We start from the raw sequence: 12,170 nt of genomic DNA, 5'->3' as shown, positions 1-12,170 counted from the left end.
GTTCTGGTTGTTTTCTCCTGCCCGGGGGGATACCGGTGGTCCCGTTCACTCAAAGAACTTTGATTATTCCTGTTGGGATATGTCAAAACTCTTTGCGTCAGTTCCAGGCTGGGGCCTGCGATCAAGGCTCCTGTGGGACCTTGGTAGTTCTTGTGCATGATGGCGAGGCTCTGGAGGCCCAGGTGGAGTAGCAATTTAGGAATAAAGAAGACTGGGCTTGAGAAGCTGGAGCTCATCGCAGAAGATCCCTGTCCAATGTAAAAATGCTGGAAGTCCTCAATGACACCAGCAGGTGAGAAGGATGTCATTTTAACATGGGTACCACATGAGAGTGGGGTAGTCGTTAATAGATGGTTGGGTTAAGCAGATGCATGTCTCTGGCTCTGTCATCTGCCAGGCATCTGCGTGCCAGCGGTCTGGCTTCCTTAAGCCTTACTCCCTGTGGGGAGGGTAGAATTCACAGGCTCTAGATGCTCGGAAAGCTCGACTTCACCTCCTGAGTGAAGCACGGGCTTTGGGCACCTAATGCCCGAGAAATGCACCCTGGCTGATAAGGATTTTAGCACTCATTTGAGGGGGGCAGGATGCTGGAACAGGAATAGGGAGAAGTTAGCTGACGGTTGCATACAGTAGGGAGGAGCAGCATGGTGGCCTACACGGTCAGTGCATCAGGCAGTGGGGGAAAACTACCAGATATTGGCGGTGAGGGGTGGGAGCCTGTGCCAGGAAGGGGCATATTCTGCAGTGAATACCGGGTAACAGTAGCCGGAATCCACACAGAATCCTCGTTTCTGATTGGCTGGCCTAAGCAGACTATTGATCAAAGGATTCTAACTGTTGCTATTGACCTACCCCAACGGGTATTATGTTACGTTTCTTTGCCAGCAGCCTTTTTGTTGTATGTGTAAAGTGCAGTCTCTTGACCCTTTCCTACATTAGAAATTACATTTGCCCATTTAATTTAAACATTGTAATTGGCAGGTGGAGTTCATAACGGAGAGTACGTGTCGTGGCTGTACTGCTATGACCCAGTCATGGATGTCTGGTCAAGAAAGCAAGACATGAACACCAAGCGGGCCATCCACGCCCTGGCAGTCATGAACGATCGGCTTTATGGGATTGGAGGAAACCATCTGAAAGGTAGGATCTTCAGGGGCACTGCCAGTGGTTTCAAAACTAACTAAAAGCTGCATGAATGAGTCTGAAACCAGGGAATTTTTCCCTAAATGGTTGGATTTGTGGTGGGGCGTGATCAGCTCACCAGATGGTTCCACTAGCAGGAAAGGTACAATTGAAGACTTCTGATATCTTAATGAATTCAGCAATAATTATGGCAGGCGTTATCGGGTGCCAGCGACCCAGTGCTCAAGAAAATAGGCCCATGCCAAACTAAGGGAGGTTTCAAGCAGCTCTCTGCTTGCTCCAAGCTTGAGCTTAGACTGGTAGGTGAAGCATGCATTCTGAGCAACTTCATAAAATGCCGAACCCACCGATGCATCTGCCCAGGGTGTAGTGGTGTAGAAAGTTCTATGTGTGTCTATTTATAGTGATGATAGGGCTGTGAATGGAACAACATTGTTCCGCAAGCTACTTGTCCTCACTTTTCAAGAACCGGTACTACCATTGCCCACTCATAGAATCGAACAGTTCCACCCAGTGAAGAAAACAAGTAAATGGCTGCCAGTTATTTTCAGTAATGTCTTCTACGAAGTCCAACCAGCTGGGGCAGCATAATGCTTACATTAACAATGTAAGCATATGTTCTTTGTCATAGTAACAATGTCCATTACTCTATTTTAGTAATCGTAATAATGCGCGGCTGCGCTGTAACACTTTAGCGCCAACACAGCACGCAGTAAGATATCTGATTAAAACCATAGTAAGCGCTCTCCAGCAACCCTGGAGTAATGCATTCCCACGTGAGAAGAGAGCCATGTGTCCCTGGATCCCAAGCCAGTATCTGAAATCACACCGCGGAGCCACGATGGAAGCTTGATGCCGCACATAGGCAGGCATGTGGGAGCAATGCCTAATGTTACTTTTCCATTAAATGCTGAGCAAGGAGAAGCCTGTGGCCCATAAGGGGGATAGACCGAAGTCAAGACAAGATGCCATTCTAATGCAAGTGGCATCAGTGATTAACACACAGGGCCTAATTCACAGAAGCTTTTTATAATGACAAAACCCCATTGGAAGGCGCTCTGTGAATCAGGGCCACAATGTCAACATTGCCCATCCCTGGGGATGGGATCCAAGGGTAAGCCTCTATATACGAATAATACCGACTATTATTTCTCAAAGTCCAGGGGGTGGGCAATAGATTGAAGGTGCTTTAAATGTATGCAATCAAATCACTTTATTGTTGCACAATGCCATAAAAGAATAAAACACATGTAGATGCACATGCAGACGTTATACATAAATAACACAGATCTCAGGAGCAGTACATAGTTCTAACAAATGCAAACTCTGTGATGTGCGTTCCAGATACCTCAAGGTTAAAATGTATTCCAAGAATTGCATATGCCATTAGAATTGGCCAAAATATGGGAGCGTGGTTTAGATCTGAGCAATGGCCCGTTTGGCAAGGCTCATATACAACACAAGCCCATGCTGTGATATAGAAAGAGGGCAAACGACCTACATCTGTCAGAGATGGTGAACAGAAAATAAATAATGAAAAGCACTGCACACACTGAAACTAGCGATGGCAAAATGTGATGTTTTGAGGCCAGTAGTATGCATCCTAGAAACTAAGTCTCACTGCGGAGCAGCAGATTTGGGTGGATCAATACAAGTGCACAGAGTAAGAGGAGCAGCAATGCGTTACTTCATCCCTTACATAAGAAGCTTGACCATTGCTTTCCACCCTTCGTCCTTTAGGTTTCTCCCACCTGGATGTCATGCTGGTGGAGTGCTATGATCCCAAAGGCGACCAGTGGAATATCCTGCAGACCCCCATTTTGGAAGGTCGCAGCGGGCCCGGGTGTGCAGTTCTGGATGACAGCATTTACATCGTTGGAGGGTACAGCTGGAGCATGGTGCGTGATAACACGTTTCTTTAGTTAGTTGCTTCAAGTTGAGCGCATACATTATCGAAGCTACTAGAATTGTTTTGTAATTATGTGATGTAATGAACATACATGCATTTTCAGGTGAGACTTATTGCTTTCTAGTGTGCCATGCAATTACAAAGACGTTTGCTGGTGTGTATTTTTCACGTCTGCTTCTCAGTGATAGGAACCTTTTCATTCCGGTGTTTGGCCTCTTCCCACACAATCCTAAGTGGCACTGACTGGCGCATGGTACATCCCCAGACAGGCCAGCATACACACACGTGTCAGTGGCCCTCTCTGGGAGACGTTGGTGCTTTTCCGGTGGAGGTGGTGAGACTTTTTCAGTCAGGTTGGTAATAAGGCTCGAGCCTCTAGGTGGTTCCCGGTTCCCAGGCCCTTTGTCAGCATGAAAAAGAAGCTACTATGCGCAATCCACACAGATCATGCCTCCTTTCTCTGGTTGTATAAAGCGGGCCTCCATGCATGAAGATGCAAGCTTCTACTCACATCATAATTAGATCTGGGTGGAAGTATTGGTGGGTTTCCAGAATGGAGCGGTTACATGCTCAATGCCATTGCTCTGTCTAGGAAATCCATCCAAAATGGCACCGAGGGTAGAAATTAGGCCAGCACCATATCTCGGCTTGATTATTTTTCATTCATCTTGAGCCCCCCTTAAAATGAAACTGAAAGAAAAATACCCGGAAATCAGATTAAGAAAATAGTGCCAACATATTCTAGGACTGAAGCTAGAAAAGCAAAAAAGCCTGGCCCGGCCCCTTAGTGCTTTGGGCTGTAGATTCGTAGCCAGGGACCTCTCCTCAGTAGCCTCCTGATTCACTGCCTGAAGGGGTGGCAGGAATGTGAATGTTGGATGACCCTAGGATCGTGCACATGTTACTGCTTGAAGTGGTGAAGCGGAATGGCTCTCCATTGCGTGCACATGAAAACACAGCAGAAAAGAAGGCAGCCGTTATTAGACTTGATCATCATGGACAATGCCTGATTTATAGCCGAGGAAAGAAATGGCATTGCAGTCTGCAGGGATCAAGGTTCTCTGCAACCGTCAGGGTGATGATCCATCCCACAGAAAGGTTTGAGGACATCCTGCATGGTGCGGTAAACCCCGCTGAGGAACACTGGCTCGGAGCTGTCTCACAAGGTTCCCGTGACATGCACAGAATGCCTTTTTCCATGGATTTTTAGACAGCAAGTACATTTTGAATGGGATTGATACCTTGCTGGATTGTGAATAGTTTTCCCCAGGGTATTATTGTTTTAAAGGTTTGACAGCCTGGGATATGACTGTCGGCCTTCTATCGGTGTGAATATCTGAGTATGGGGTGTTTTCACATGCAGCCCTCCACCACACACCTTCCTGAATTTAAGACACTTCACTCTGATATTTTAAGCACAGTATAAGTCATTTGGTTGTCTTGCCATTTAAAATTAGCCATTTCCCTAAAATGTTCACTGTAAGAACCAGCAACAGGTTGTCAATAAGAAAGGACTCTGCATAATAGCCTTTTGCCACCCGCCCCCAAAGTATGTTAAAACAATATATCCCAGAAAAGCACCCCAAATAATACAGATATATCCCAAATAATGTTATCCCCAGCAATATCAACATGGCATTACTGTAGTATCCCATGACAATCATATTCTAAAGCCACAATTTGGGAAGGACCTTTGTCTAGGGTTTACACAGAGAGATTCTAGCACTGGAGTTAAGCAAATCCTACCATATGCTGTACTTGACCTGCTTTTTGACTAGGATTAGCAACACGTTTGATTGGAGATATTTGTGTCTGGGGATATTATGGCAATGCGAATATTATTAGTAGCGACATTATTGTGGACATTTTTATGCAGCCAGTGTTTTCAGAGACCTCTTAAAACATGTTTACCTTCTGAAGACCCCGGTACCCACTCAACCTTTCTCATCACCAGAGACAACCGCACATTAAAGTACCATGTTGTCGAAGACATGCATATCTCCTTCATTTGTGAAGCTTTGTTGTAGTGCATGCATGAATTTTCCTTCAAGGTATGTAACAGTATTGTCTTGTGTTTTTAGGGAGCCTACAAGTCGTCCACAATTTGTTACAGCCCAGAGAAAGGATCCTGGACAGAACTAGAAGGGGACGTGGCTGAACCGCTTGCAGGGCCCGCGTGTTCAACTGTCATACTGCCAGCCTGTGTACCATACAACAAATAATGCCTGGGAACTATTGAAATGAACTTTGTTTTTGTCCACAAAGTGGTGACACGTGACACTAATATGCTGACCTAAAAGGACTGTGTGAAAAACAAGTCAGATGTATCTTACTCCTTATGCCAATGTAATGCTTTCAAAGCAAGCTGTGTGTGGAGGAATGCTTTCACCGGACTCATGCTGTACATCTACTCCAACACAGTCAAAAATAACATTAAAAGTGTCATATGATGACAGACTTTGACATTTAAGGCGGTCTGAACTCCTTCCGTCCTTGATATTTCTCCATTAATCAGATTTAGCTTGAAAAGTTGAAACTGAGTTATCAAATCTGAATTGATCAAATCTGTGACCCATGTTGCCATTCTGCCTCGGCTTACGATCTTTGTTGATGGCAGTACCCGTGTGTCGCTCACTGTAGCTCTTGCTCTGAACCTTTCTGATGCCAGGCTGCACACGCGTCAACTTGCCAGTGTCCTAATTCTTATACCGGAATGAAAAAATAACTTTTGCCGGGTGCTTGTCGAGGGAACTACTTCAACCTTTAAACATCAGACTCAAAACTAATTTCCAACCAGCACGACAGTCCCGACAATGTGACCTTCTGATTCTCCATCGTACAAAAAATCCATTCCTCTTGGAAGCTGATCTATGAACAGCCGAATGATAGCCGTATATTATACAAAGACCATCGGAATGAGTTTTCTTAGCTCCGTAAAGGACTCCGCATATCCCCACACTGTCTCCATATGTGGGCCTTACATGGACACATTATTCACAGACTTGCTTCAACTGTTTGCACCCTTTTAAATCTGTTTTGTGCAGATTAGACTTTTTAAATGTAATGTAAAAAAATGTAAATGTGTTATTTTTCTCAATATAACAATGTTGTCATCAAAAAAACTTTAAACATTCAATTCACTAATATTTTGTGTTGGCAATGCATGGCATCTGTAACTCCATTCCAGTGAAGGGGTATTGCAATTGAATTGTGATTCTAACCAACCCAGTCCCACTGGTGGACTGCATCCCTTTTTGGGAGGAACCATTTAACACCAATCAAAAAGAAGAATGTGTTGTCCTGTTTACCTTCCACTTATTGCTTGTGAGTAATAATGTCTGCCTAGTATATCCCGATAAGTAAAATCTGAACTGGTTAACTAAAAATCACAGTCCCAATAACAAAAAGCCACATGGATGCAGTTTCAATGTTTACTCATGGGAAACAATTATATTTGTGGAAACTACTGTAACATGAAAAATCAAAGATTCCATGGGATAAATTATGACTAATTTTGGGATATTGATAGTTTACTTTCCCAAAGTGGTTTTATTTCTCATCTAGCCGCAGTGTTATTTTACTGTATCCTCATATTCTTTACAAGTAGGAATGGCCTGCCATTTGATTGCAGTAAAAAATTGATTTATTATGTCCATCACAATTTGCTCTTTTGATAACATTTCTATCATGAAAAAAGATGTCATGAATGAGCTTTCATGCAGCTGACTCTGTAAATGCTTCATACCAAGATGGAAGGATAGGCTCCATTCTAATGGCACATGTCATTTATTGTAATTGCTTTGCCGTGTGTCTGCCAAATCATCGGTGTTGCCTTCATTGTGCTATATTTGTAAGGTAAACATCAAACAATCATCTTTTTTAACATAGCTTCAAATGTTTGTTTCTGTTCTAGCACTCCGGGACATTCACCCTAAGAGCACAAAGACCTCCCAATTAAAATGTCTTACTGGACACTGCTCCCCCTGATCTTACTAATCAATGATGCCAAGGTTTCTTTGCTCATATCCGCTATATCAACTTCACTTCGTAACATCAGTAACCAACCGGTCAATACATCACTGCCCTCGGCTTTTGGACAAGGGAACATATCAAGGCTCCTTCATAAATGCCTTGTATGAACAAGGTACAGCATTTGGCCAACAAACCAAATATGTCATCTGCCTCTCCAGACTTTTCATTCCTTGGAGACGCAGTCATGGGTATAAATGACTTGAATTATCAACATTATAAGCTGGACATTATAACTGGCTCTTAATCATGTCATCAGATAGCAAGGTTGGATTACAATTTTAGGTGAGCTCAATAGCCTAATGGTGTGGAATCGGAAGTACATGAACCAAATTGCAACAATTTAGTGCAGGGGTCTGCAACCTTTGGCTCTCAAGGTGTTTTGAACTACAACTCCCATCAGCTCCAGCCAGCATACTCAATGGAGAGGGATTATGGAAGTTCATAGTTAAAAAAAACATCTGGAGAGTGGCATTTCAGTCTAGCTTTGATATTACCACTCTCAACTCTGATGTTCTACCTTCAAAGATCAATAGAGAAGGTAGATTGCGTGGTCTTTTACAGGAAATACTCCGCATATGCATCATCAACACATGTTGGTTTAAATGGCTCCACAATGAGAAACCCCTCACTGATTTACAGTACTGAGTGGAGCAGGTGATAGTGTATCCCACATTCCTTGGAAGTGCAGCCGTTCAGGGATATATTTTAACATATCTTGAGGGCATGTTCCAAATAGCGCATCTGTCCTATTTAGACGCCTACATAGAATGAGCATTTTCTAACTGAGGGCTAGCATACATGGAGAACTAATAGTTTGTGTAGTGTCCATGCTAAGCTTATCAGTGGTTCTCTCGGATACTAATAAATGTAATGGAATTTATGAAAGTGTCTCTGCGAAGTCCCTAGCCAGAGGTTTGCATTGACCTTTGAGGCTAAAACAGCCATATCACATCACAGTGACTTCCGATAGACAACACGCCTAAGGTGAGCATCCCAAAACAAGTTATGCTCCTGGCCCTGGAGATGCAAATGTTTGCCTCCCAATCCTCATGAATGGATAGCGAGGCGATGGGCATTCTAGGAATACGTGGTGTGTTCCTCATAGCCTTGTTGTGAAGAAATCATGTTCTTAATTACACGTTCAAGGCCTCATGGGGACGTAAAGTATTGTATCTCTCATGGCCCGACGGAGACGGTACTTGTAATCACTGCCTGTTGATTCGACACGAATGCTGGTCCCTCTGTATCCTAAATTAACCCATATTACTAGAGCAAGGTTTTAACAAAGTCTCATCAAGTGCTTTAATGTACATATCTCGTATGGGGGTGTTGTGTTCCACCCAAAAAAGGATATCAAGCTAAAACATGTCCTACATTCAGACATTTAAAATGCTGAGTACTACAGTCAAAAGTGCAACCTAGGCCGTTTTTTTAATGAACAGGTAATGGGTGAAGAAAACATTCCTTTTGAACAGCATAAGGTTTCTAGGCCACTTAAATATGTTGCACACAGTAACCTATGGGGGGTCTCACTGATCTATGTAAGGGGACAGATTTCAGACACACTATTATGTGCAGTCCCCTAAAATCTGTGTCCGACCAATATACATGAAGTGCAACCTGTTGCAGCGAAAGCACACGGGCAATCATTTAATTTCTCACTTAAAACGTTTCTCTGATGTCTTTTCAGGTCTTCTTTTTAGCAAAGGAACTTGAATAATTGTGAGAATTCTGGGCAATGCTTTCTACCTTTTAGGAAAGCAGGAAGAAGAAGAGAGGTTTGGCTGAAAAAGCCACAAAGAATGTAAATTATGTACAGTATCCAGATGTGTAAATGAAGCTTGCTTGTCGGGGAGAATCTTGAAATAAAACTTTATGTAATACTTCAACTTGGTGCCATCTCATTGATTACTTGATAAAAGACCTCGACACCATTATAACTAATTTTAGTTTAAGATACTTGATAAAAGTAATTTTTCTGTTGTGTGAAAATTGATGGCAAATATTATATTACCAACAACAATTTGAATTGTATTTTAGAGTTTTAAGGACTGGTGAATGTCTCTCCAATTTACTCTTTCTTTCGACAACTTCGCCCATGTGACATTGTGAGGCTATTTTCTTTTAAAGGAAATGTGTATGCAATGTTCACCATTATTCATTGAAAAGAAATATGGACCTTTAGAAATGTTCCCTCAGCACACTGCATTATTATCAATATGTTCTCTATAGTTGGCATTGAATATTAAAGTATTGGTTTTGTATTGAGTCTCCCGGGGCATCCAGCCAACGTGTCTGCACCTTTGGGCCAAAAGCAGCAAAGATCATCTCCCTGTTAGGACCTGTTATGACGGTAAAGGGCCTAGGATCAGAGCCCCTGCTCATGCCAGGGGGTTGCTGTGCTTGCCCCTTTGCTGACCCCTCTTCGACACATAGGGATCCTTTGATCCAATGACTCTCAATTCACTGCAAAGCTGCTGTTACCTCAAAGAGACAAGGGACAACTCTGGTTTGGGACTGCTGTCTTTTGGTTGACTATGCCCCCATTCTAGTCCACCCTAGAATACATGCACCTTCCCAGGCAAACCTTCCCCCACTTCCCTTTCTGTTCACCCACCTACCCTCTGTCTCTTGGACTGTACCCTTCCACCACTGTCTTCATTTTCTTTTTCATTTCTCTTCCCCGCCATCATGCACCTTCAGTGGGCTTCAGTAAATTTAGCTCCCTTCCTCCGTGTACTCACTCTTCTCCCATTCTCATAGCTCTCAACCTTTTGTTGGCCCTGGGCGGGTGAAAACACACGATTTTGTATTTGGCGGGTGAAATTCCCATTGAATCCTATGGGCATGTGAGAAGCTTGGTGGGTAAGAGCGCTGCATAAGTGGCAGGTGACACCCGCCAAAAGCGTGTGAGTTGAGAGGTATGCATTCTCTTGTAGCCTTCAACCACAACTTCTACCTTATTTCAGCGCTCGCCACCCGCATCCTCCCCTGCACCCCGCAAAACTGACACTCCCATTCTCCCAGGATCTCAATTCTCATCTATCCCACTCACTTGCCACACAACAATTGCTCCTCTCCCCTACCTCCTATAACTCTTGCCCTTGGCCTCTGCAATGCACAATCCCTCTGCAACAAGTTTTCCTTCATCACTCACAACTTTGTGACTTATGGCCTTCAACTGTCACTTCTTGCTATCACATAATCCTCAATCTCGCCTCATGACTTTTCTATACTAGCAGCCCTCCACACTGTCTATTCTATCTTCTTGCACTCACCTGGCCTGTTGGAGAGGGCAGTAGATTCCTTATCAATAAGACACTCACCGCTTACCCCGCTTCCACCTCCTCCTGTTTTGAATATGTCACTATTCAGCTCCTCCCTCCTACTCCTATCACTGTTATAGCCCCCAGGTCCCCTTAATTCCTTCTTACCCTGACCTGAACCTTTTCCTTAAGTCACTTCCCACCGACATCACTGTTGTCATCCTGCAGGACTTTAACCTTCCCAATCCTGCTGTTTCCATGTGCCTTGAACTTACCTCCACCCATGACCAGCATGCCCACTCTTGTGGGAACTTTCTTAACTTTCCATCTCCTTCCTCTACATTAGCCCCTCTACCTCTGATCACTCAATTGTTCACTTTAAAGTCTCAGGCCCTCCATCCCCTACTCTTTCTCTCCCCTATTCAATGAACAAGAGGACATTTCGACAGCATTCTCTTGCTCCTTCCCTCGATAATGTGGGGGCCTTGCACCTGTCCCTCTTCCCTATTCATGCCTCTTCCATGGACCATGCTTTTTCTGACTTTCATAATACACTTCTGACTTCTTTTAAGCAACACTTTAATGCATGCACATTCATATCTTCCCACCCGTATCCCCATTCTTGTATTACTACTAAGATCCAGACCCTCATAACAAATATGCACCATGTCCTATGATGCTAGGTCACAGGTACCCACCCTACTCCTAACCAACAATAATTCCTGACTGCCCTTTCCTCTGTATTGGTCTCTTCCAAATCCTCCTACTTCACAAACTGAAATACCTTTCTAGTCACCCTGCAAACTTTAATCTATCCGCCAACCTTTGCTCATACCTCCGAAGCCACTATCCCTTGCCTCCTTTCTGATAATCACTTTGCTCACTAATTCTCCTCTAAAATCCATAAAATCTCGTAAATTCAGGAAACTCTCATCCATCTTCCCTCTCTGTCCACATCATCCTTCTGTGCACCACCTTTCCCAATACCCTTTCTACTCTCAATTACTTCTCCCCTATCTCTCCTACCAAATTCGACCTACCTTTTACAGCTCCAACCATTCTTGCACTCATTTTCAACTTTCTGCACCTGAAATGGTCAAATACTTGACCCCAATCTAGTAACCTCATCTTCTGGTGCTCTTTAACCTCCTACTCTCTGCTTAACTCTTCCCTGCCTCCTTCAAATTATGCAACTGGCTTACTCTTTTTGAAAAAACACTCTAGTGACCTAAACTCGCCAGCAAACCATCAGCTCTTTTTTCTGGTTGCCAGTCAAAGGATCGACAGTGAAAGGGTCGACAGGTCAAAGGATCGACACCAAAGGGTCGACAGGACAAAGGATCGAATAGTTTTTTTTTTCACATTTTTTTTTTTGGGGGGTCCCCCCCAACCGCAGTTTTTTTGCTAAAAATCACTTTTTTTTCCAAAACGAAAACCTAAAAAAATATATATAATTTTAAAAAAAATTCGATCTTTTGTCCTGTCGACCATTTGGTGTCGATCCTTTGTCCTGTCGACCCTTTTTTTTCGATCCTTTGACTAGACACCGTTTTTTCTCCTTCCTCATGATTCAAAAGTAATCGAGAGGGAGGGGTTTAACCCGATCACTAAATACTTTGAGGATGATGGTTTGGAGATTGACTTCAATCTGGTCTCCATAGTAAACACTCCACCAATAATTTTCTCATGAATGTCTCCATCTTTCTCTCTAATGCTCCCCACTCCAAACTATACTCATCCTTTGAGACCTCTCTGCTACTTTCAACATTGTCAACCAATTATCGCTCTCCAGTATCCAAGACCGAAGGTTTCACAAATCT

At 43.4% G+C, this 12,170-nt stretch overlaps 1 protein-coding gene across 2 annotated transcripts in view; it reads left to right on the top strand.

The window, feature by feature from the left end:
- The window catches only part of KLHL14 (kelch like family member 14), a 212,859-nt gene extending 203,886 nt beyond the window's left edge, over window positions 1–8,973 (top strand). For both annotated transcript variants that reach the window (XM_069620984.1, XM_069620985.1), the window contains exons 7-9: window positions 982–1,140; window positions 2,884–3,041; window positions 5,134–8,973. In XM_069620984.1, coding sequence (XP_069477085.1) covers window positions 982–1,140; window positions 2,884–3,041; window positions 5,134–5,274 — 458 coding nt within the window. In that variant the 3' untranslated portion in view covers window positions 5,275–8,973. The remainder of the gene's footprint in view (window positions 1–981; window positions 1,141–2,883; window positions 3,042–5,133) is intronic.
- Window positions 8,974–12,170: the final 3,197 nt, after the last annotated feature.

This window comes from Ambystoma mexicanum, chromosome 5q, assembly GCF_040938575.1.
Source record: "Ambystoma mexicanum isolate Mex_15411 chromosome 5q, UKY_AmexF1_1, whole genome shotgun sequence".
NCBI lineage: Eukaryota > Metazoa > Chordata > Amphibia > Caudata > Ambystomatidae > Ambystoma > Ambystoma mexicanum.
Note: the sequence above shows the minus strand (reverse complement) of the source record. Positions and strands in the feature narration are given on the sequence as shown.